A 27,429-nucleotide genomic window follows, 5' to 3' on the forward strand; every position below is an offset into this window, starting at 1 on the left:
TATATTGTTAATAACATACTAGAAAATTATGCGGATTATCCTGAAAATTACCAATTTCGATTTTCTTAACTTTAATGCAATGCATGCAAATACCTACATTTTGATGCATAATTTTCACGTTTTTGGTCTGATTTCGATTTTATTGATATCAGTGTATGGCTTGAGATATCAGCTTTAATGTTGTAGTACATTGCTTTAACGTCCGACTTTTGGTTTGGTTGTAAAACCCAAATAATCGTTTTTTTTTTCATTATTTTGATTTCTCTTTAAATTTCTCTTAAAATATTGCATATTTTTGTACATAGTGTAGAAATAAAATATAGAATATTTAATTGGCTTTCGTTTAATATCCCACACGTGTATGTGCAATGTATAGTTTGGGTGCAACATGCAATATTCGCAACGAGGCGGGAGTCATTTTGATGACGTCATTCCGCTGAAGTAGATGGCCGGCGCCGCTGTCTCCCGGCAGTTTTGGAGATCCAATACCATGCCCAACAACATACTAAAAGTTGGTGGCGGTTTCCGGATCTGAACTATCTCTTCGGCCGTTTCCCATAAGGCATAGTACTATTATGAATCTTTGTTATGTGCCAAATTAACTCGCAGATTGATGATTTGATGGACTTGCGTATTGCGTAAAAATGCTGGGTCTAGTTTAGTCAGTTTGACTAGCTTCTATAATAGTAAACTTAATTTTGGGGAAATGAGTTTTAGCTTAATATAAACAGAATTATTTCTTGACATATTCATAATAGCATGAGCCCTTTCATAAGTCATTATTGTACAAAATTTAAGAAAAAACCAAACTATAGATACTATTCTATTTTTGAACAGCATACCTTATCACAAAGCAACGTCATTTCAGCCCCTCCCGTTAGGGGCCCAGCAATGGTCGTAACGTGGACGATCTTGAGATCATTTAGTTTCTTTGCGTCGTATACGACGTCCGACGCGACAGGAGCTAGACCTCTGTCGTATTTCAGCAAGTCCATACGGTCGGCCGGAGTCCAGTTCAGTCCCGGCAGAAACACTTGGAAGCAGAGACGGACTGCCGTGAAGTTGATTTGGCGATGGTCATATATGTGCGAGAATCCGGCTGTAAGTAATAGTAGATTGGTTGTACTGTCGCTATCAGATATATCGGAGCGGCAAAGATGTTTAAAACTTATTTTATTTATTCAACGAATTACACAGCATGACAGTTAAAACCAATTCACTGTGGAATTCATATAAAAGTGTATACAATTATGTAATCAATAATATAACAAAGACATTTAAAATACAAATCTAATATACGAGTATAACAGACGACTCACGTTTATCCATAGCCTCACAGAACTTCATACATTCACTACGGACAACAGACCCACCAGTTGCAAAAACATCACAATCCGGTGCCATGCGAGGAGCGCGTTAAGCAGTTGAAGAGCACGGACCAGATAGCACACAGTACGAAAATATCTGAACATACACTCGATAATATTTAGAGACTGTTTATTATTACAAGCTTTTACTTAACTTGCAATGTACCTATGTATGTATGTAAAATGTTTGTAAGGGTCAAATCTTGCAAGTTAAATTTGACCCACTTCCCGGTTTCCGATGAAGCTGAAAATTTGTATACATATGTACAACCCGGTCACAATATCTGTGCACCTGACCTCGTGACGTCATATCGGCGGTCTGCGTACGGTGTGAAAAAAAGTTTTTTCGAGAAATGTGGAGGTGTAGCGGCAACGAAGATGCTAACCGTACTGTCGCACCGGGGAGTGCGCGGAGAGGTGACAGGGGAAGCGGGAGAGGCGCCACATTCCAGCGAGGTGCACAGATATTGTGACCGGGTTGTAAGTCGTGTGACAATGCAATAATGGTACCATCGAGCTGATCTGATGACGAAGACAGGAGGTGGCCATAGGAACTCTGTGATAAAAAACAACGGTGATACACGTGATACGTGAGTGTGTGTGTGTGTGTGTGTGTGTGAACTGTGTGTGTGTGTGTGTGTGTGTGTGTGTTTGGGGTTTTTAGAATTGTCTCGATGAGTATTAGTTGCCTGTGGGAAAAAAGTACAGTCAGCGATAAAAGCTTGTATCAAAAATGAAATTTTTGCCAAAAACTTATTTATTTGTGCATGAGCAGGAGCACATTCGCCGCTCCGATATATCGATGGCGACTGTACATTACAATAAGAGCATAAGGCAGTGTATTAGCATCAGTTCAATCCGGCACGCAAGGATTAATATAAGGCGAAAGCAACAACTTTTAATTTTTAACATGGTAGTAAGTTAGTAGGTAAGCTTCATACTAAATACCAAGTCATAAAAAAGCGTAGATGCGTTTTTTTAATAATCGAATCCTATTTATACTGGTTTTAATCTAGTGATATCCAAGAAAATGATTGTACCTAATATATACAACTTCTTTATTCTGCAAAGTTAAATTGTGTGTTGTGACGTTATGACTGTTCAGCTACCTTATAATATGGAGTGTAGTATGGGACTATGGGTTGTTAATACAGTAACTTTATACATTTAGCGTTTGCGTTAAATCCGGTAGTTCTGATGTTTTGCAGACTAGTTTATGATGTTGGCCCAATGAATAATCCAAGTTTGTGACCTCGAGCGCCGAACGCAACTTTGTCAAAACGGGACCCTATTACTAAGACTCCGCTGACCGTCTGTCTGTCACCAGGCTGTATCTCATGAACCGTGATAGCTAGACGGTTGAAATTTTCACAAATGATGTATTTCTGTTGCCGCTATAACAACAAATACTAAAAAGTAGAACTCTCGGTGCGCGAGTCCGACTCGCACGGTTTTTATATATTTATGTGGGTAGATAAATTTATATAAACTCACCTCCAAAAGGGTCGATATTCATCTCCTTGCGACTTTTTAACGCTGATTTAACGTCTTTCTCGGTCTTCCCCTTAACACACAGAATTCCTATATTTTTGAAAACTACTTCAGGTTCGTCTGAGATAACGAAGATCACTCCATGCCTGCATGTGTATCGTGGATCCGATCCCGTGATGCTGTGGGGATGAACTCTGGAAAGAACACTGATAAATAAATTTGGTTGAGGGCCATGAGTCGATTTTGATGACATCAGTAAGGGTGCATGTTTCAAAATTGTTTGAGACTGTGTAAGAGACTTTTAACGCTGAATATTCTATAATAGGTGTGCATTATCTTACATGGATAAACTGACACCATAGAGAAATAAGTAAGCATAGAGTGCTCACTCCATACATCAGTTTTGTTACCAAAAAGACTATTATTTTCGTAGTCGACATCTAGCTGCCATTGTAGGTAAAATCCATAACACCCGTCCGCGCCAGTTAGCGTTGCTCATTATGTAGGTACTATTTTTCGTTTACCCGCTCATCCGCTCCGTGCAACCGCGCCAGTTATCGGACACCCTTATATTTAGGAATAAACGGGAATTTATGTAACCTTGTGTATATCAATCAGTATAAACACCTTATCATTATCAGCTTTAATTTTGATCTTCTGAGCGTGCGTGACGCTTTTGGTTGGTGCGTGGCATTTTAACGGCACTTTTTAAATGGGCTACTTAAATCATATATTTTTTTCAATATTTAGTAATAAAAAACATACCTTTTAATTAACTTTTAAGTATATTCAGGTTAAGGATTTAATCACATCATGTAGGAATTTAACCTGGTATAGAAATCGGCTATAAAACTATATTGTGATTAGGAAGTTCATTCAAATCCATTAAATGGGTATTTATTTCTACTCGCTTCGCTCGTGGTTCAACTATAGAGTCCTTTCGCTTGCTCGTGTTTCAATTCCACACTCGCGGGTAAAATACAATTTTGCACCCTTGTATAACAAATAACTAAACTTAGCACCTCTGCATTTACATTTTTATGCAGGGGTGCTCTAAGTAATCAAATTTGCTGACTATCCAAATATCTAATTAAATGTGCCTGTTACTAACGGTAAACAAGTACCTACTTTATAAAATGTTCCATTCCAAGATTTCCAAGTACTTAGTTATACATACGCATCTATTTCCTGGCGGCCCCTGCAAACCCAACAGTCGAGCCGGGCTGCTATTGCATAGCGTACAGCATACTTGGCGTGAACTTAACCAATGAACTGTGATCTCGAGATCCTTGCCAGCTTGCGTAATCGGAGATCATTTAGGTAGCTATATTATTATATGTACAGTCGAACGCAACAATATCGATCCAAATGGCTCAAAAATATGTGAACACGACTTTATTGTCGAAGGTTGTAAGAGCGTACACATATTTTTGAAACTTTGGGAATGTATAGGTATATATTTATGCCCTTGGCTGTACTGGATCGTTGAGGCGATGCAGTTGATGAGATGGGAACAACGTGCCCGAATGCCCGAGTTAATTTAATAAGTGAATAGCTCTATCATACGCAACAACGACAGTGTCACTATAAATACGATAACTGAAAATATGGGTCTTCTGCTGTAATATTTTTTTGCGCCAGTTACAGATTTATTTAACAGATTTACGGTCAAGGTAGATAATTAAATGTTGTTAGACTTTATTTCTATTCCATGCATCATCGTTGTAGGGTCGAAAATCTGCACTAACTTATACTAACTTTGGTTGGTTTATTGTATTTTTTTGTATGTACTTATGTATACAAGATGGCTAAACTTACAACTTTGAACGGGTACACACATATAAAAAATTACATATACATATATAAAATTAACAAACCGAAGACACAATATTTTTTTTTTTTTACTATGGGACCAACCACGAAATCGCGAAAAATTTGAATTTTTGAGAACGTTGAAATAACTTTTTTGGAATCTTATACAATGCCTTTCTAAGAAGTTTTAAAGCATTTGTAATATATTCACTTTGAACCCCTTTTTGACCCTTTTAGGGGATGAATTTTCAAAAACGCTGAAATTACTTTTTTAGTATTTTAATAATATGCCTTTATACAAAGTTTCAAGTCCCGCACTCAAAAAAATTAATGATCTCCATACAAACTTTCAACCCCTTTTTCACCACCTTAGGGGATGAATTTTGAAAAACCCCTTCTTAGTGGATACTAACGTCATAAAAGCTATCTATTGTGAAAAATTCAACTCTCTAGGTCCAACGGTTTGGGCTGGGCGTTGATTTAAGTGAGTCAGTCAGTTAGTCACGACTTTTACGTTTATATATATAGATAATAATAATATTTATTACTTTCGGTTTTGAGTAGAAATAAGTTTTTGGCAAAAAATTCATTTTTGGTACAAGCTTTTATCGCTGACTGTACTTTTCTTTCCACGTATAACTAATACTCATCGAGACAATTTTAAAAACCCCAAACACAATTAGGTTGCGTTGTTTTATCACAGAGTTCCTGTCTCCATCATCAGATCAGCTCGATGGTACCATAATCATGCATTGTCACCCGATTTACATATGTATGCAAATTTTCAGCTTCAACGGAAACCGGGAAGTGGCTCAAATTTAACTTGCAAGATTTGACCCTTACAAACATGTTTCATACATATTAACATACTTATATAGGATCATTGCAAATTAATAAAAAGCTTGTAAAAAGCATATAAATTGTATATCTTGTAGGCAACAGTAAAACGTACCTACTGATTATCTAAAATGCTCATCATCATCAGTTACTTACAAGTTGTTGTGGGGATTGAGTAGCGACAGCAGCACCACAAACGGCCCCTTGTGCCCGTGGACGCGTATGGTGGGGTAGGTCCTGCGCTCCGCCGTGCTACTCACGCCCGGGATCGAACCCACGGACCGAGCGCCGTCGACCTCGCTTAAATAGCGGAATCTGGAAGATTATTAGGATAGGACGGGGACAATTGAAACAAGTCAAATTACTTGAAAATTGCAATACCTATGCATGTGATGTGATTCATGTGATGCAATACTAAGGCTAGGTATATGCGGTCAGTCATTCTTAAATCCTGGACCAATAGCGCTCGAGCGCGCGAGCAACGCAGTAGTTTTGAGGAGCCATTCAAAAATATCGCGATAAGAAGTGAAGGGCATGTGCTTGCATAATGTATAAGGTAATCACAACAAAAAAGTATATAGAAAGTTAAAATTAAATTATTGTAATGTCTTATTTGTATCACACCTTTTGGACTTCATGTTTTAAAACGATCTCGGGACGTCACCTCACTAACACATCTCTCTCAATGTCGACAAACAATCGTAATGTCAATATATTTTCTGTTTTTTTTTTCAAGTAAATTTCTGCTGTATTTTTGTCTTAAATATTACTAGGTGAATTTGTAGTTAATTTAACCGTGATTACGTGTGATAAAACGTAAGTAGGCCATGAAATCAGTGTTACAAGTTACCATTGTTAGACTATTCAACAGTTTAGAGTTGTGCCGTTCCCGGTAACAGTCCCCATTTTGTATGGTGAAATTTCTCGCTCGGTAGCATTCCCCATACAAAATGGGGAATGTTACCGGGAACGGCACAACTGTTAAATATAAAACTTACATTTTGATCCTTTGACATCGCCTGTTTTGTTCATGATTTAGTTGAAATTCAACTATATAAGTAAGCTTTTTACTGTGTACATACTAAGCTTCTGCACTCTTTAGTAGCAGCAAATGTAGCCATCACTCAAAAGAGGATACATTCGTCCAAAACGCCAGGTAGGAGAAAGTTGAATCTTTCTAATACTAGGGATGATGAAAAATGCCGTAAGTTTGAGTGTTTGGCAAATATCGAGCTGGCTGTTTGGGACGCCAACACTCCCATAGGCGTTGAGTGGGAGAGTGTCAAAAAGCTACTGACTGTAAGTGCCACTGAGGTCTTCGGATTTGTTGAGACCAAGTCCCAGGACTGGTTCTTGGCTAATATCGAACATTTGCAACCTCTGTTAGATGCTAAGCGTGACGCCGCCCTTAAGCACCGCATGAATCCCTGTTCGGACACCAAGGAAATACTTCGAAGTGCTAAAGCTGTTCTTCAACGAAGTACACGGTACTTTGCCAACTTGTACTGGTCAGATCTTGGTCGCACCATGCAATGGTGTGCCGACCGTGGATTCATAAGTGGTGTATATGAAGGTATAAAACGGGTACTCGGACCGGTCGCCAAAAAGACAGCCCCCCTCAAGGACGCGAATGGTGCTATCATTTTAGATAGTCAAAGACAACTTGATCGCTGGGTCGAACATTATACAGATCTCTACTCGAGTCCAGTAGACATACATCCGGAGGCTGTACAGAGCATGCCCAAACTGGATGTTAAGGCCGAGTTAGATGATCTACCGTCTGTAGAGGAATTTGTTGAGGCTGTCAATAGGCTTAAGTGTGGTAAGAGTCCCGGCGGTGATGGCACCCAGACCGAAATACTAAAACTCGAATGCGTGCGACCAATCGTGTACAATCTACTGTGCAAATGCTGGGAGGCGGGAGTTGTGCCTCAGGATATGCGTGATGCCAACATCGTCACGTTATACAAGGGGAAAGGTGACCGCGGCGAATGCAACAATTACCGTGGCATCTCTCTTTTGAGCATTGTTGGCAAGCTTTTTGGTCAAGTCATCCTATCAAGACTCCAAAGGCTTGCAGAACGCATTTACCCTGAGGCACAGTGTGGCTTTCGCTCCGAGCGTTCCACGGTGGACATGATTTTCACACTTCGCCAGATACAGGAGAAGTGTCGTGAACAAAAGACCCCCTTGGTTATGGCTTTTGTTGACCTTAACAAGGCTTTCGATACGGTCAGCCGGGAGGGTTTGTACACAGCGCTCGAGAGCACTGGGTGTCCACCTAAGCTTCTGAGGCTCGTGGCGTCCTTCCACGAAAACATGAAGGGCACAGTAGTTTTTAACGGTGAGTCGTCGGAGCCGTTCGTTGTTTCCAGAGGAGTGCGACAGGGCTGCGTCTTGGCTCCTACCCTGTTTGGTATATACTTTTCGCTCATTTTACGTACTGCTTTCGGCGATAACCAGCAGGGTATCCATCTACACACGAGGACCGACGGAAAAATGTTTAACATCTCTCTCCTCAAGTTCAAAAGAAACCGTGAGGATCTTTTCGTCGACAGTCTTCTATATGCCGATGACGCGGCCTTCGTTGCTAACTCCGAACGCGAGCTCCAGTCAATGGTAAATCAATTCTCTAAGGCATGTTCCCTGTTTGCTATGTCCATAAACACGAGGAAGACCGTTGTGCTAGCACAAGGTACCTCAGTGGCCCTAGATATTTCACTCAATGGCACGCTGTTAGAAGTAGTTGACAGATTTTGCTACCGGTCGACCGTAACGAGCAACCTCTCGCTAGATGCGGAGGTCGACATTCGTATCGGTAAAGCGGCGACCACGTTCGGAAAGCTTAGTACAAGAGTATGGCAAAATAAGCACCTTACATCCAAGACCAAAATGTTGGTCTTTCAGGCTTCTATATTAAGCATGCTCTTGTACGGAGCTGAAACCTGGACGACGTATGCAAAAATAGAACGTCGTTTAAACTCTTTCTACATGCGTTGCCTTCGTAAGATCTTGAGTATATCATGGCAAGACAGGGTGACAAACGAAAGGGTTTTAGAAATTGCACAGCTGCCTAGCTTAACCGCGTTTCTCAAACAGAGACGCCTGCGTTGGCTAGGGCATGTGCACAGGATGGAACCCTCTCGACTACCTCGTCGTGTTCTTCTTGGTGCGGTTGCGAACGCAAAACGTAACGTTGGAAGACCATTGCTTCGCTTTAAAGATTGCGTAAAGAGGGACATGATTGCCTTCCATATCGACCACCGTGACTGGGAGAGGCTCGCAGAACAACGGACGGAGTGGCGCAAAGGCGTTTTGGAGGGTCGCAAGTATTGTGATGAGTCCTGGTTCGCCGCACTCGCTGACAAGAGGCAAAAACGACGTCAAGACGTTTTAGTACCGTTTTCCGCAAGCTTCTCTTGTCAGGCCTGCGGTAGGTCATGTCGGTCTCGCATCGGTCTTTTTAGCCATCAAAAACGGTGTCTCTCCGGTGTTACAACATAAATCGTCTGCAACAGACGATAAGGCCAATGATAAGGCCAATGATGACTAAGCTTCTGGCCAGGCACAGATAGAAAATTTTATTATTTTTGCGCTAAGACACAGGTTTAGGAGATACATCCCTATAAAGATTTTTTTTTCTTTTTTTCTTGTTTTTTTTTTTAAAGAATAAATAGGGGTATCTTAAAGGAGAACGAAATTTGATTATTTTTGCGCTAAGAGGCTACGACGCACGGTTTAGGAGATACAGTCCTATAAAGATGAAAAAAAAATATGCTGTTTAGCCTGTTCATGAACACAGACGCCATGTTTACATTGAAATTTAAAAAAAAAACCGGCCAAGTGCGAGTCGGACTCGCGCACGAAGGGTTCCGTACCACAACGCAAAAAACGGCAACAAAAACCACGTTTATTGTATGGGAGCCCCACTTAAATGTTTATTTTATTCTGTTTTTAGTATTTGTTGTTATAGCGGCAACAGAAATACATCATCTGTAAAAATTTCAACTGTCTAGCTATCACGGTTCATGAGATACAGCCTGGTGACAGACGGACGGACAGACAGATAGCGGAATCTTAGTAATAGTCCCGTTTTTACCCTTTAGGTACGGAACCCTAAAAATTACTTCCCGCCCTAGGCCTTCAATTTTGTATGAAATTCCTTTACAGTTCTCTCGTGTTGCTCCGCCCGAAACGTGATACTTTGAAGCCTGCAGTTATAACGCACGTAAGGACGACATTTCATTGCATGTTTGAGAAAGTATATACGTAAACCTCTATGCCATTAAATGTGACGGATAGAAAGAGATTGGAGGTGTTATCAGATACGGAACGAATATAAATATAAATTGAAACTTAAAAGTTGCACACATATAGCACAAAAGTAAAGGGCATGTTTCCGCCTATAGAAATGGCTGGCGCAGCATATGCTGAGCCCGTTCCTTTTTTCGCGCATGACAATTGTTAATGTTATTTGTAAATATATTCCTGTAATCTCTCTTTTTTGCGTTGCAATAAATGTTTTCTTATTATTATTCTTTCTTATTCTTAAAAACGGGATCCTGCAGAAAACCGTACCCGCAAAAAACTGGACGTCAGTGGGAAAGAGCTCTAAGAGAAAAGCCAACCAAGGAAAAGGTGGATGGACTGTGCGAGAGACGATATGAAAATAGAGGATGTTAATAATGAATGCTGCGTCAACTCCAAGTAAATGGGACAACTTAACAATAGTGTAAATTGTATGGTTATATCTTACCTCTGCGACTTGCCCGCAGGCTGCTCTGTGATGGTGGCGTATGGCTTCGAGCTTGACATGATGTCCTACGGCTAACTGGGAACAAGATACAATTATCATGACTGATACCAGACTTTATCTCTTTTTATAGTTTTTCATAAATAACTCTTAAACGGTGGTCCGTAGCAAAAAATGTTCTATTACATAAGTAATCTACACAAAATTTTCTACAAAAAACATTTAGTACACTTTTTCGCTAGGATCAATATTTAAAATATATTAAAGTGGGAAGTTACTTATAATTTGTACTGTCGATTTTTTTTAGTTTTTCGTAAATAACTCTAAAACGATAGCCCATAGCAAAACGTAACGTCCTTTACGTAAGTAATATGTATCTACCTACAAGTACAAACCTACCAATCTCTTACATGATGAAGTGTGTACAAGAAAAGATAGATATAACTCCGTAATAGATAGATACAGACTAAGGAAAAAACGTGCCTCGAAAATCAAGAAAATTTGATTCTCGTTCAGAGGGCGCTACTAGCTTTGGCCTACTGTCGTATAGATGGCGTTGACGGTTTCGTTTGTTATTTAACAATTTTAACGCATATCAGTGAAAGAACATGGGTCAAAATCATAAAAATAATTAATACAAATATAAAAAATTATTTATCCATATTTAAATACATTTTATCGTATTTTTATAAATCTTCATTTTTAGTTTTAAAGTGTGTCGACAGATGGCAGTGAATTTACTGGGGTTACAAAATTTACTATGACAGTACCGCTCTAGTATAAGTTACAAGTGATTACATTAATTTCATGTATTGACACGAAGCAGGAATATTTCATAAAGGCTTTTGCTAATATTTCCAAATAAGCAAATTTTGCGTGAATATGAAACACTACACGAATATATCGAAAAATGACAGAATCGTCGGTCTTTTATCGAATATTTACTATCTCTTCTCTTCTCTCGAGCTCCCAGTCGACATACTTACTTAATGGCGCAGCGACCCAAAATGAGTCTTGGCCTCCGACACGAGTCCCAGTCGACATACTCAAAATAAAACTAAGATTGCACTTAAACTATCGTGAGACATATGTCAAAATATTTATCAGTACGGTTTTTACTCACTATTATTTTTAGTCGCTTTTGGCTTCACTTGACGACTCCATCTGCGGACTGCCCCGCGCCCCCCGCCTCCGCCCCATCAGCGCGTGCGCAACGATCGACGAGGCGGGCGGCGCGGGCAGTGCACGACGTACAACCGCCGCGGACACTCGTGCCTGAGGATGGATTCCCAAAGAATCCGAAACATGTCGCCAAAAGCGACTAAAAATAATAGTGAGTAAAAACCGTACTGATAAATATTTTAAAACTAAGATTCTTCGAACCCAGGTTTTCTTTGGAAGGCACGGCACAGCTCGGCAGCTGCGGCATGCCTAAGGGGCCTAACCTTGACAGTCGTCGGGATACTTAGGCAGAGTAACTTAGGCGTATCTAAAGACTCCCAGGCTTGTCTTTGGGAAGCTTCGGCAGTCTTCAGGTTGCTTCGACAGCCGGAGGTGAACAGATGTCTATGAATCTAGTCTGTAGAATTTTTGGCGAATAGCGAGTTCTCAGTTCGAGGTGTAGGGTAAACCCTCCAGTGGTTGAACACCGGGAGGTGAAGTGAATGAACAAAATTACGTTTTTTGTCTAAAATAAGAAATATAGCCATTTCTACTACGTCGTATTTTTTTTTCTTATTAAGAACTCTGTTTTCTGTGCAATGGCAACACGTGATAAATTTATTTTCGACCAGTTCAAATATGACTGGCGTTTGAAGTTTACGTGTTTCTAGTTTTGAGCTTTTGTATGGAATAATTAGATCTCAAGTAAGTTCAGTGTACGTTTTGAACAACACATGAAGTGCTTATTTAATGTTGCCCTTTAGAAAGTTTTGTTATTTAGTTAGATTAAGAGTTAAACCTTCTATAAATGTACATTTTGTTGGCTTATGCTGCGTTTACGTCTTTATTTTTTACAGTTCCATTACGGGCTTATCAAATGTTCTCAAACCAGTAAATGAACGGTGTGTTTATTTACTGGTGTCGCCAAGATTGAATTTTTTTCTAAATGTAAACGTAATGGTTATGGATGGTATAGAAAGGATCGCAATCTCTTATGGCAAAATTGTTGTAAAAGTGACCGCGTTAAGCTTTAAATAATAGTTCCTAATCTCTCCGGTGGCGCTAGTTAGGCTCTGGGACATGAGTATAACATGAACCATGATGAAAAAGGGGTTAAAAACTTTATCTTGATAACTATATCATTTAAGCTACTAGGCCAAGTTAGGTATCTTTTTTGTATAAATCGGGTATGCCGAATTCATTTATGATATCAAAATGACACCATTCCGGAGTGAAAACACAAAAAATATGAAAATATAATACTTTTTTTAAATTCCTCTTCACGCTTAAACCGCTGAACCAATTTAGTTTATGGTATAGAGATAGTTTGAGTCCTAGGGAAGAGCATAGGAAAGTTTTAATCTCAAACGTCATCCCTTAAGGGTATGAAAAGGGAGGTGGAAATTCGTATGAGATTCAATAACCGCTGAATCGATTTAGATACAATTTGGTATAGAGTCCCATAGAAAAACATAGGGTAGTTTTTATCCAAAAAAAATTACCTTAAAACTGAAAAGGAAGGTGTAATATTGTAGGGGAATCAATAACCGCCTGAACTGATTTACATGAAATCTACGTATACGTCTTTTGATTTAGTTGGAAATGATACTTAACAACTTAGAACCTAATCTTAAACATCCCCACCCCCCTACATCATTCAAAATATTTTGACACAATTAGTTGTGTATAAACCACAGCTATGTCCCGTGTACGTTTGTGTTTTTGGAATTTTTAATTACCTATTATAAAAGTTAGAAGCATTAAAAAATTTGCCTGAAATCAGTTTTTTAACCGACTTCAAGATTTCAAAGGAGGAGGTTATCAATTCGGTTGTATGTTTTTTTTTTAATGTTTGTTACTCCATAACTCCGTCATTTCTGGATCGATTTTGAAAATTCTTTTTTTGATTGTAAGTGTATATATACAGATTGGTCCCGTTTTTTTCAAAAAGCAGTTGTGATGATGGGATCCATGAGGAATCGAGGGAACTCCTCAAATGTTAAAGGCATACATATAGTGATTTTAGTATTTTCATCAACAAATCAAGCACTTACATTTAAAAAAGTGACATTTGATGAAGTGGAACTGCTGATGATGATCAGAACGGAACTCTTCAATGACGCATAGTTCACGTTTGGCGATTTGTCCTCTTCGAATAGAATAGAATAGTTTATTTGTGCAAAAAAGGGTATAAATTGTTGTTACATAATATTGTTTCCAGTCCTTGATTTACCATAATACATGGCGTACAAATATTCTTAAATTACTAACTAATATTAAACCTCCATTAAAATAAAATGTCACATTGAAAAATAATAAAAGTACAATTAATAATAAATAATAAAATCATAAATTGTATATATAATTTAAGATTACAATTTGTCTAATGTGAAAATATTCAATAATTATAGAGCATTATAAATGTATCAATAGTCAAACAATGTAAAATCTATAACCTATAATTTACATAGTGTCAAAAATTCATCAATTGAATAATAACAGTTCTCTATCAAATGGTCAAATAATTTTTTTTTAATAGTTTTATTGGAAGGGCTTTAAAATCGTCAGTAAAAGTATTAAATAATTGTATTGCCATGTAATGCACGTTTTTTCTGCTCAGTGAAAGGTTTGTCCTGGGCATGTACAGATTATGTCGATGGGTACCTCTTTGAGACCTCATGGTGATAGTTTCAAAACATGTGGGGTGCTTTTTGACAAAAGTACATATTGTGCCTAAATAAAGGTCTGCAGTGATCCAGATACCAAGCCCCAGATAGAGACCTTACACATTTTTTTTGTGTTTTAAATATTATATCAGCATCGACTGAGTTCCCCCATATAGTCAAACCATATCTCAATAGGGATGACACATACCCGTGATATGCCGAAAGAGCATTTCGTTATGTTTGTTAAGCAAGTTAGGTTTTCAAGAAACATTTTTGTCAAGCTCGAGTTCTGATGATGGGATCCATGAGGAATCGAGGGAACTCCTCAAATGTGAAAGGCATACATATAGTGATTTTTGTATTTATATCAACAAATCCAGCATTTCCATTTTAAAAAGTGACATTTGATGAAGTGGAACTGCTGATGATGATCAGAATGGAACTCTTTAATGACGCATAGTTTACGTTTGGCGATTTGTCCTCTTCTTTACGTTTGTTAAGCAACTTAAGTTTTTAAGACATATTTTTGTCAAGCTCGAGTTCTGATGATGAGACCCACGAGGAACCGATGGAACTCCTCAAATGTGAAATGCATACATATAGTAATTTTTGTATTTTCATCAACAACCGCAATAAATATAGAATATGCCGCACTTATTGTAATTTGACCATCTTTGTACCATATTCTATGAAATAAACATTTGTATTTGTATTTAACAAATCCAGCATATTTACATTAAAAAAAGTGACATTTGATGAGGTGGAACTGCTGATGATGATTAGAATGGACCCGGACCGAACTCTGACCCAAACTTGGACCCGGACAGCCGGATACGGACCCGGACTCGGATCCGGACCCAGACTCGGACCCGGAAATGCTACTAGAAAAGTGGGTTAGGTTGGTGGGTGGGTTTTGAACTGCGATTCTCACAGAACAGAACTACTATCAGAAAAGTAGGTTAGGTTAGGTTAGAGCTGTGACCCTTGCAAAATAAATGCTATCAGAAAAGTAGGTTAGGTTAGAACTGCGACCCTTACAAAAACGAAATACTACTAGAAAAGTGGGTTGTTTTACCTCCTTTTCTACATAATAAGGCAAAATATGCTGTTTTTTTTCATTTCATTATCTGGAATCTAAGAGTGCACCATCAACAATAAGTGAACTTTCAGCGGCATCCCCCATTGAAGTCGGTTTTTTTTTCTTAAAAATTATCGCTCCTAATTTTTACAATAATCAAAAAGTCTAAAAAAGTCAAACGTAGAAAACGTAGCATTTAGCTATGGTAAATATACTTCAAATTATGTACCTAAAAATATTTTCATAATGATAGAGGAAAGTGGAGACTGCGTTTGTATGGAGAAGCGGCCGTGCCCTTTCCTCTTAATAATGGCCACGAAGGTGGGTACTTTAAAAAAAAAAAACATTTTTCTATGTCGTTTGCGGAGTAATTATCAAACGATTTGGGACTTATACGTGTTACCATGCCTTCCCGAAAAAAATCGAATCTTTCGAGAAAGTCTCGCATTGACGCATTGAGGCTCAGGCACGGTCTTAGGAGTCTGAAAAAAGACCACGGTCAGTGGCGCTCTAGCCAGGCAGGTCGCTTCGCTTTCGGCTGAAACGGCAAGCCAGCGCGAGTCTCGATTGTGATCCCAAAGACATCGTACGCAATACATATGTAGGCGCAGATTCTAACGGAGTGTGGCGCCAGAGAAGCCGTGTTCATCCCGCGCATCCCGCTCATCCCGAGCAACTTCCCGTTCCGCTTCAAGCGCCTACAGGTCCCCGTGAGTGTCTGCTTCGCCATGACCATCAACAAGTCGTATGGGCAGACGCTGCGCTCCGCCGGCGTCATGCTTAAACTGATTTGACTGGAGGAACGATTTGGATGATATTTGCCATGGACATGATTTGGATAGGTACAGTTAAGGACGTAAAAATACAAAAATGGTACTGTATCGTTCGATATACACCTACTACTCTATGTCGTTTAAATCACGTCAAAATTTTGAATAAGGGCAAAAAAAAAATTGATTTTGGAGTGTAGTTTTATTTAGTGGTACCTAATTTTATAATATTTTATCTGGACTACAGTCCTCTAGCGTATCCATCTGTCAACTTTACTTCAAGTTCCGCCTCCAGGGGAGAGGGAGATAAATTAGGGGTGAATTAGCCGCTTACTGACACAGACCGAATTCCACGCAGGCGAAGCCGCGGGCACAGCTAGTAATTAAATATCGCAGAAATTGCATTCTTGCTTATTAAATGAGGATTGATTAAATGGCTAGTAATTATTTTAATTATTAATGAATGCAGAGAAATTAATTTTCAAAACTGGAAAATTGCTTAAGTATTCATTAACTGGAGGTCTTACCCAACGACTAGTATTATGATTTATGATTTATAAAACCATGAGTTAATTGAAACCACGCTACGATTCTTAAGGAAAAATGTTTCAGAATCAATCAAATGAGTTAAATTCCTCGCATCAATTCGAAACTTCGTGTCTCAAAAATTGATAACCGGTTGTCACTTTAATACGAACATAATTAGCGGCGCGATTCGGGAAATAAATTAGAGATTCACTAGATATGAATTATTGCGGCGTTAATAATAGCGTATCTAAACGCCAACCGCCATAAGGTACCTTTACCCATGGAACGTCACATATCATTATTATTTCATATCTAGTGAATCTCTAATTCATTTACCGAATCGCGCCGAATAGTGTAACCCGTTCGAATAAAAAAACCGCAAATCGATGTACAGGTTAGCCGTTTGGCACACGCATACTAGAGGTCAAAACAAATTTTTTGACCCGCAGTTCGTAAAAAAAATCCTACCTGAAGGATACAATCTTGATATTTTGTGTCAAGAACAAAACAAACTATACCAACTGATGAAAAGGCGCAGTTAAAGGGTTAAAGAGGTATTTCCCGTTCGATATATGGATATTACGTATCATTTTATGATTAATATGTACCGTATCTGCAGTACAGTACAGTACAGTTCCATAAGTCTCGTAAAATAGGTATTGAAGTAGAAATTAAAAAAAAAATGTTAATGATATTATTTTCAAAATTGCTTTTTTGGGGTTGGATATGAGGATATCACGTATATCGTATCATTTGTGGTATATTGTACAAAAAAAATCAGTCATTTCGTATCTGGAGGAGCCCAAACTTGGTATGTTTCGAAAATTATTTTTGTATTAATTTAAAAAAAATGGCCGAAATGTAATTATGTGATATATTTTTAGAATCGCCTCAAAAAGCCCTTTCGTATGATACCACACACGATAGGTTTTGGATTTTTTTTCCATACAAAAAAAAATAATGTTTTACCACAAGCCCCCCCCCCCACCCCCGGGAATTTTTTTTAGGAACTGCGGGTCAAAAATTTTGTTTTGACCTCTAGTATGCGTGTGCCAAACGGCTAACCTGTAATTCGATTTGCGGTTTTTCTTTGTAATTGGGGTCGAGCGGCTTCCGCTAGAAAGTTAAATACATTGAGCATGAGTATCAGTGTTTTCGGCATCAGCATGTTTATACCTATGTAGTTGTGTGGAATAAAATTATAATAACTCATAACGTGATAACGCGTGCGAGCAGTCGTAGCACGGTACGCTTATCACTATGCCTGTCACGTTCTAACAAGTATGTGAGTGCGAAAGTGACGGACTTAGTGATAGGGGAAACCATGCTGCGCGCTGGATGCCGCTCGGCACGAGCAAGGACCACAGTTATTCCCCGTTGTTTCAATTAAGTATATAAATATTTCAGTTACAGCACTCACCACGCCTTTTCAATGTTTATGCAATAATCCAGGCAATCCAATGGTAAAACTACTATTTTCAACACTTCACAAATATTCGTAGCTCGAAAACAAACATTACAACTGTTTTGTTTTACACATTATCTAACAAAAACAAAACTAAGTAGTGCGTATTTTAATATATACGAATATATATATAATACAGCATTGACTTATTTGAAATGGGTTTAGCCAGCGCTGCGCTGAACGCAGTTCGGATTCGGATCACACTGACATGAATGAAACCACAACGCGAACGTGGGTGACTCAATGCTATTCTAATGTAATACAGTCGGTGACACTTATGTTTTTATGGTTAGAGTTTAAATTCACATAAAACGCCTACCTGCCGCCAACGACTTCATTTGAAGTAGGTATCATATGAGATGACGATGACTATACCGTACTTATAAACTACTAGCTGTTGCCCGCGACTTCGTACGCGTGGATTTATTGTATGTTGGTGGTTATATATTTTACAGCATGAGCATAGAACATTATGCAGCAAAAGATATCAGTAGGGACGGTTAATCATTTGTTAATAAAATACAACGCATTACGCACGCAACGCATACAAATTTGTCTTTCACAAAGTACGAAGTTTCAAGCCCCTAACTGAAAAAAAATTGTTCTCGATATAATCCCTCTCAACACTTAGATTTTCAAGTGCACTATTAAAAAAAAATGTTCGCTCCCGAATACTCCCGATGCAAACTTTAATAATACAAACTTTTCAAATCAGTGCAATCAGTTTTCGTCTATTTTAATATAATGCCCTTTTACCAAGTTTCATGTTCCTAGCTTAAACGAAAACTTTTACTACATATAAACTTACATCCCCTTTTTAACCTCCTTAGGGGTTGAATTATTAAGAACGTTGAAATAACTTTTTTTTGTAATATTATACAATGCCTTTCTAAGAAGTTTCAATAAGCATTTGTAATGGATTCAAACTTTCAACCCCTTTTTAACCCTTTTAGGGCATGAATATTTAAAAACGCTTAAATTACTTTTCTTGTATTCTAATAATATGCCTTTATACAAAGACTGAAGTCCTGTACTCAAAAAAAGGTTTGATCTCCATACAAACTTTCAACCCCTTTTTTACCACCTTGGGGGATGAATTTTCAAAAATGCTGAAATAAGTTTAATTCAAAAAAAATTATTCAAAATTCGTTTATTTTTTAAAAAGGTTTATCCTGGGTGTCGAATCCTCCTTTTAAGTTTGACACTTGTTCTTTCATACAAAGGTGAGAAAAAAATTTAAAAAATAGGTTTGACAATATTATAAGTATTATAACTAAAACTAAACATTACAAGAATTGATAGTTCTAATGTTTTTTTTTTTCCTGTCGGTGTAGGTGCATTAAGCGTTCACGGTTGTAATTATAATATAATATATATAAACATATACAATACACACACATATATACACACACACACACACACACACACACACACACACACACACACACACACACACACACACACACACACACACACATATATATATATATATATGTATATATATATATACATAAACACATACATACATATACATATACACACACATACACTATACATGTATATGCATACATACACACGTACATACATATATACATTTTGATTTTACATAAGGTGTGTAACCTTACATTTCAAATAAAGAGGGTAAAGATCTTAATTAGGTAGAATAGTAAGTGTGTAAGAGTGTATGTGTGTATGGTCGCATGAGTCGTGCAAATCTCGGATCCGGTGCGATAAATATGGCGAAAATCTACTTTCGACTCAGTAAGTGTTATTAACTGTAATAGTGCGAGAGTGGCGGCTGTGAAAATGACAGTAAGAGGTCAGTGTTATTTTTCAGCGTCTACATGCCAACGAACAGTTTAGAGAATTTACCCGAGATCACGGAATGTTTAGGTATAATTAACTCTGTTATAACTGATCAAATTGACACTGAGGCTGTGTACCTACATAATGGGAGATTTTAACGCGCACCCTAAAGAACGGTTTTGCAATGAAATGTTAGCTTTTTGTGAAGATCAAGGTCTAAGTTGTGTGGATATGGACCTGCTAGGGCATGGCTCTGGGACATTTACTTCTGTGAGCGAGGCACACGGGTCTACCAGATGGCTAGATCACTGTATTACTACCAGCGCGGCCTTACAGTCAGTCAAAAGTGTGTGGATAAAAGATGACGTTATGTGGTCAGACCACTTGCCCCTATTTGTACAGTGTAACCTATTTAGAGTTAAGTCGAAATTGAGTTGCCCTATTAACAATAAAATAAATAGAGTTATTTGGGGCGAAAGAAAACCTGAACAGGTGGAACTTTATCAGAGACTGTGTGATAAAGAGTTGAAGAAAATTGATTTCCCATCTGAACTTACACAGTGTGCTGATGGTGTTTGTGCTTGTGAAGGTCATAGAAATTTGCTGCATAATATGTATTGTGATGTCATAGCAATATTGTCAAATGCGGCTAGTGCGTGTTACTGGCAAAGAAAACCGCAGAGAAGAGGTGGTTACATCTCTGGCTGAAATAAATATGTGGCTCGTTATCATAGGGAGGCTCGGCTGCATTTTCTTACCTGGGTCCAAGCTGGGAAACCCACTTGTGGTCCAGTGTATCTCAATATGTGTGAAAGTAGAAAGGTTTTTAAACGCAGGTTAAAATGGTGCCAAGATAGACAGGAACAGCTAAAAATGGATAGTCTAGCTTCTTTGCATGCTAGTAAAGATTAAAAAAAAAATTGGAAACAGACGAACAAGTTATATGTTAAGCCGGGCCAACCTACTTATAGAAGGTATAAGTGACTCTAATGATATCGCTAACTTGTTTAAACGGTATTTTAGCGTCGGAGCTAACATGCACGGGCAGGGCACTACGGTTCGGGCGGTCAATGCTGAGCTGAGTGTGACTGGTCGTTCTGTCGTATTCACGGCCAAGCAGGTTAATAAGGTTATACAAGGAATGAAGCGCGGGAAATCACCGGGTCACGACAGCCTCAGCATTGAGCACTTGAAACACACGGGGGTGCATTTGCCTAGGGTTCTCGCTCTTTTACTTAATTTATGTTTGGGGCATGGTTTCGTGCCTAGTGAGATGTCGAAGACGATTTTAGTCCCCATAATAAAGAACAAAACTGGCGATGTGACCAGCATTGCTAATTACAGACCTATCTCACTTGCTACCATCCTCGCTAAGGTGTTTGATGCCCTATTAAATGACATTCTTTTGCGGCATATAAGATTGCATGATGCCCAGTTCGGGTTCCGGGCTGGGTTGTCTACAGAATCGGCAATTTTGTGTCTCAAAGGGACTGTCAAGTATTACACAGAGAGGAACTCACCGGTATACGCGTGTTTTCTAGATTTGTCAAAAGCTTTTGATACCGTATTATATAGCAAGCTATGGGACAAACTTGAGGGCGCGGGTGTACCGGCTGAATGTATATCTATCCTGAGGTACTGGTACGGTCATTAACAGAATCAGGTGAGGTGGGGCTCGGCTTTGTCAGACTCGTATGGCATGAAATGTGGTGTGAGGCAGGGGGGACTCACGTCTCCACTGCTTTTCAACCTATATGTCAACGACCTCATAGGCGAGCTCAGCAACACTCATACAGGCTGTCATATAGACAATACTTGCGTTAACAATATTAGCTATGCGGATGATATGGTGTTGTTGGGGCCGTCGGTGAGGTCAATCAGAGAACTCGTCGCTATTTGTGAAGCCTATGCGACGGAACACGGGCTCAAATATAACTCGGACAAGAGTGAAGTGCTTGTGTTTAAGAGCGGTAAAGTCAAGCCGATGAATGTTCCGACCATTAAGCTGATCGGCAGCGCTCTTCAGGTGGTGACTAAATTTAAATATTTAGGTCATGTAGTCACCGAAGACCTGAAAGATGACAGTGACCTTGAAAGGGAGCGTAGAGCGCTGGCAGTCAGGGGTAACATGATTGCTCGCAGATTTGCTCAATGCTCTAAGCCGGTTAAAGTGGCACTTTTCAAGGCATATTGCCAATCTTTTTACGCGAGCAGTCTGTGGGTGACATACACCCGTAAGGCTGCCAATGTTCTGCGCATCCAATACAACAACATTTTCAGGATGCTGATGCAGCTGCCCCGGTTCTGTAGCGCGTCAGGTATGTTCGCGGAGGCGCACACGGATGGGTTCCACGCCATTATCCGCAAGAAAGTGGCCTCTCTACTCAGTTGCGTTCGGGGCAGCAGCAACAGCATCCTGGGGCTGTTTGCGTATAGGTTTGACTGCCCCATTTATGACAAATGGAGGCAAATAATGCTTGGGCTTGTGTAAATTTTTATTTTGTGAATTTTTTTTTTTTTGTAATTATTAATTTTTGTAGTATTTATTTGAATTTTCTTTTAATCAATGAGGATTTAATTGTTATTACTTGTTGTATATACTAATATAGACTTAGGCATTGTTACTAACAACATTTTTATGGGCCCCTGGCCTGAAATAAACGAATATTTAATTTAATTTAATTTTGATAAAGGTCAAGGTATCATTGTTTCGGTTTCTTCGTATGTTTTACTTTTTAACCATATCGTAGTCTTTATTTTACACTCGTTATATGATTTATTGTAAATACTAATAAATCTGTTCGCTTTGTTGTAAAGATGAATAGATATTGTATTAAATTGCCTTTTAGCAAAATAAGTCCTACCAATACTTAGTTGATTTATAACTGAGTATACGTTTTTTTAACATCTGGTTTTATACTTTTATGAACTTTTAGAATACAATTTAAGATATATAACTGTCTCACAGTTAGAACATCAGCATCTTTATAGACATCAGTGGTGCTGTAACGTATATTTTTGCCTAGAAGTACTTTGAGGATTAATCGCTGGGCCCGTTCCAGAACTATGAGTTTATTTTTGTGGGTACCGCCCCAAACAGGCAGGCAATAAAGTACAATAGATTGCACAAGTGTTTTATAAATGTAAGATAATAGAACCCTATCGGATACTTGTCTAAGATATTTAAATAACCATATCAGTTTTCTAATTCGATTAGCGGTAATATCAATTTGTTTGTTCCATGAAAGAAGTTGGTCTATATGGATACCCAAGTATTTAGTGGAGTCAACATGAATTAGGCTAGAGCAGGATCACGTATTAGTTTCTTGGCTTTTACATGTATGGCCAGTTAAATTAAATTTAGTTTTATCAGGTTGAGAAGAGTTTAAGATTGAGAATGTAATGTAATTCGTTTTGTTAATGTTTAATGTGAGTAAATTCGTTTGTAGCCATGTTATTACTCTAGTCAGTCCAGCCTCAGCACAGGTGTAAACCTCCTCCCAGCTATCTCCATGGAACAAGAGCGCAGTATCATCTGCGTAAGAGACCAGCCTATTATTAAGTTGAATATTGGTCAGGTCATTGATGTAAGTCAGAAAAAGGGTTGGTCCTAAGACACCTCCTTGGGGGATGCCGTATTGGTTGGAGGGTTCATCAGCGCTGTAAACATCATTGTTGAGTTTAACTCGTTGCGTCCTGTTATTCAAGTAGCTAGAAATTAGATTTAAGAATTGTCCACGAATACCCATAATTTCTAGTTTTTGTATAAGGATGGGGATAGATATAGCGTCAAATGCTTTTTTTAGATCAAGAAATATGCCTAAAGTTTTCTTTTTACTATCTAAGTGTTTCGTAATAGAATTTGTTAACTCTAATACTGCCATTTCAGTACTTTTCCCTTTTCGAAAGCCAAATTGCCGGGGTGATAGGAGGTTAAATTTATTTAAATGTTTGATTAACCGATTGTTTATTAACTTTTCCATTATTTTAGAAATTGAAGGTAGGACCGAGATCGGCCTAAAATTGCTGACATCCTTTCTATCCCCATCCTTATGTATTGGTATTAATTCCCTTTTAATTAAATACCTTTCTACGAAGTTTCAAGTACCTAGCTTAAAATAAAATTACGACCCTACAAATTTTCCACCCCTTTTTAACCACTTTACGTAATGACTTTTTAAAAACGCTGAAATCACTTTTCTTGTATTCTAATACAAAGATTCAAGTCCCGCACTCAAAGAAATGTTTGATCTCCATACAAACTTTCAACCCCCTTTTCAGCACCTTGGGGGATGAATTTTCAAAAACGCTAAAATCAGTTTTCTACTCTTTTAATGATATACCTTTTAACGAAATTTCTAATTCCTAGCTTAAAATAAAATTTGAACCCTATACAAATTTTCAATCTCTTTTCAACCCCTTTAAGGGGTGAATTTTTAAAATCGCTGAAATTACTTTTCTTCTATGCTAATAATATACCTTTACACAAAGATTTAAATCCCGCACTCAATAAAATGGTTGATCTCCATACAAACTTTCAACCCCCTTTTCACCACCTTGGGGGATGAATTTTTAAAAACGCTAAAATTAGTTTTCTTGCTTTTTAATATATAATACCTTTTTGCAAAGTTTCAAGTTCCTAGCTTATAATAAAGTTTGAACCCCAAGACAAACTTTCATCCCCTTTTTAACCCTTTTAGGGGATGAATTTTTTAAAACGCTGAAATTACTTTTCCTGTATTCTAATAATATGGCCATATACAAAGTTTTAAGTCCCGCATTTGATAAAATTTTTGATCTCCATACAAACTTTTAACCCCTTTTTTACCACCTTAGGGGATGAATTTTTTAAAACGCTGAAATTAGTTTTCTTGTTTTTTAATAATACTTATATCTTTTACTCAAGGTTCGAATTCATAGCTTAAAATAAAACTTGAACCCCATAAAAACTTTGGACCCTTATATCCCCTTAGGGGATGAATTTTGAAAAACCCCTTCTTAGTGGATACTAACGTTATAAAAACTACCTATTGCGGAAAATTCAGCTCTCTAGGTCCAACGGTTTGGGCTGGGCGTTGATTTAAGTGAGTCAGTCAGGACTTTTACGTTTATACGAGTATATATAAACTAGCTGTTGCCCGCGACTTCGTACGCGTGGATTTGTATATTGGTGGTTATATATTCTACATGAGCATAATATAGAACATTATGCAGCAAAAGATATCAGTAGGGACGGTTAATCATTTGTTAATAATTATACAACGCATGAAATTTGTCTTTCACAAACTACGAAGTTTTAAGACCCTAGCTGAAAAAAAATGTTCTCGATATAATCCCTCTCGTCTCTCTTAGAAGATTTACAAGTCCACTATTTAAAAAAAATCGCTCCCGAAACTATTAATACAAACTTTTCAAAAACGGTGTAAGTAATCAATTTTCGTCTATTTTAATATAATGCCCTTTTTACCAAGTTTCAAGTTCCTAGCTTAAAAGAAAATTTGTACCACATATAAACTTACATCCCCTTTTAACCCCGTTAGGGGTTGAATTTTTAGAACGTTGAAATAACTTTTTTGGAATCTTATACAATGCCTTTCTAAGAAGTTTCAAAGCATTTGTAATAGATTCAATTTGAACCCCTTTTTAACCCTTTTAGGGGATGAATATTTAAAAACGCTTACATTACTTTTCTTGTATTTATACAAAAATTCAATTCCCGCACTCAATAAAATATTTGATCTCCATACAAACTTTCAACCCCATTTTTACCACCTTGGGGGATGAATTTTCAATAATGCTGAAATAAGTTTTTTTCTCTTTTAATTATATATATTTCTTTGAAGTTTCAAGTACCTAGCTTAAAATAAAATTAGGACCACGACAAAATTTCAACCCCTTTTTAACCACTTTAGAGGATGAATTTTTAAACACGCTGAAATCACTTTTCTTGTATTCTAATAACATGCCTTTATGCAAAGATTCAAGTCGCGCACTTAAAAAAATTTTTGACCTCCATACAAACTTTCTACCCCTTTTTCACCACCTTAAGGGATGAATTTTCAAAACAGCTGAAATTACTTTTCTAGTATTTTGAATAATATGCCTTCATACAAAGTTTCAAGTCCCGCACTCAAAAAAATTTATGATCATACAAACTTTCAACCCCTTTTTCACCACCTTAGGGGATGAATTTTGAAAAACCCCTTCTTAGTGGATACTATCGTCATAAAAGCTATCTATTGTGAAAAATTCAGCTCTCTAGGTCCCACGGTTTGGGCTGGGCGTTGATTTAAGTGAGTCAGTCAGTTAGTCAGGACTTTTACGTTTATATATATTTATATTGGATTACGATTCGCGTCCAATATAAATATATATAACCAAAAAAGACCAAATAAGACTTATACTTTTCAAGATGGCGTTTGATCCCCGTGGTCCCCGAAGCTCCAATTTTATGATACGCAAACAGGGATCCCTGAAATTGTAGGTGTCAAATTTCATTACTGTCACTATTGTTTAAACCCCATTTAAGACCTAAAATCTGTTTTTGCAGTCACATTTTTAAGTCCTAAACATTTTTCCTCCATTTATTTTAGTAAATTTGTATTGCATAGCACTCGTGTACCAATTATGGATCTACTGATGTCTATTTTATTGAAATCCACTCAATAGTTTAGGCGCTAGAAGTAAAAATATGATTTAATATTCGGCGTCTTCTCAGGGCGGCTGTATTGATTTTTCTTTAATAAAACAAGTGTAAACAGGTTGTGAAGGCCAAGAGGAATCTACCGATATGTCATTTAAAAAAAAATCCGTTCAGTATCCTGAGCTACAGGGTGTACTGATTTTCAGTATTTAAACCCATAACCCTACTTTCTGTTTAAGTCGCAGTCGAGTAAAATGTTGATATTGGGGTAGAACGTGTACAAATGTATAGACAAAAGTGGAATTCATATTCCTCCAAGTTTCATATTAAGAGAATATCCCCTGAAAGGGTATAAGCGCTAAATCTGGATTCATCTATTATTTTCTATAATAAGATGTATTTTGTCCGCAAAGACAACTTTTTTGTGTAGAATTTAATAATCTTTAATGTTGCCTTACACCATATTTTCATAGAGAACGTATATTTAGAGTAAAACGTAAATTTCTCCAGGATGGTACACATTTTCCAAGATGGCTGCGATTCCTCGAGGTCCCCAAATGTCAAATAGTGTGGACATGAAAAAGAGACCTTTAATTAACATACATACCAAATTTCATATCTTTGGAAGGATTTCGTGGTTAGACTTAATTCGATTGTGCTATACTGTTAATGTAAGAATACGAAAAATATACGCATTTCATATTTTATCACTTATCTCTTCATCATTATAGCACGTTTATTTTTTAATATTGAATATTGAAAACCCATTCTTAATAAGTTGTCTGAATGTAACGCAATAGCTATGGAAGGTAGAGGTAGGAATATCTGCCAAAACGCCTGTCAAAGAAGAGGCGTTTTTTCTTACTGCAAGTATGTTTTAAGTTTCCAAAGGCAACATTCGATATTGTTTTTATTCCTTACTTGTTGTTTTTATTATTTTTTCGCAACTGTATTAAAAAATGTCATTCGATACTCGTCCCGAGTCTTGCTACTCGCTTACGGCTCGTGGCAAGATATCTCGGTACTCATGAAGTAATGAAACACTTTCCGCA

General features: G+C 37.7%; 2 protein-coding genes across 2 annotated transcripts in view; one reads left to right on the forward strand and one right to left on the reverse strand.

The window, feature by feature from the left end:
- Window positions 1-18,052, reverse strand: part of LOC134745946 (uncharacterized) — a 105,382-nt gene extending 87,330 nt beyond the window's left edge. The window contains exons 1-5 of the mRNA XM_063680092.1: window positions 17,884-18,052; window positions 10,264-10,338; window positions 5,664-5,822; window positions 2,862-3,052; window positions 843-1,099 (exon numbers count right to left, since the gene is read on the reverse strand). Coding sequence (XP_063536162.1) covers window positions 843-1,099; window positions 2,862-3,052; window positions 5,664-5,822; window positions 10,264-10,322 — 666 coding nt within the window. The 5' untranslated portion in view covers window positions 10,323-10,338; window positions 17,884-18,052. The remainder of the gene's footprint in view (window positions 1-842; window positions 1,100-2,861; window positions 3,053-5,663; window positions 5,823-10,263; window positions 10,339-17,883) is intronic.
- Window positions 18,053-21,433: 3,381 nt separating this feature from the next.
- On the forward strand, window positions 21,434-22,225 carry LOC134748399 (uncharacterized). Its single transcript, XM_063683184.1, has one exon. The coding sequence runs from the start codon at window positions 21,434-21,436 to the stop codon at window positions 22,223-22,225; it is 792 nt and encodes a 263-aa protein (XP_063539254.1).
- The last annotated feature ends 5,204 nt before the right edge of the window (window positions 22,226-27,429 follow it).

The sequence above is a fragment of the Cydia strobilella genome, chromosome 1 (assembly GCF_947568885.1).
Source record: "Cydia strobilella chromosome 1, ilCydStro3.1, whole genome shotgun sequence".
Taxonomy (NCBI): domain Eukaryota; kingdom Metazoa; phylum Arthropoda; class Insecta; order Lepidoptera; family Tortricidae; genus Cydia; species Cydia strobilella.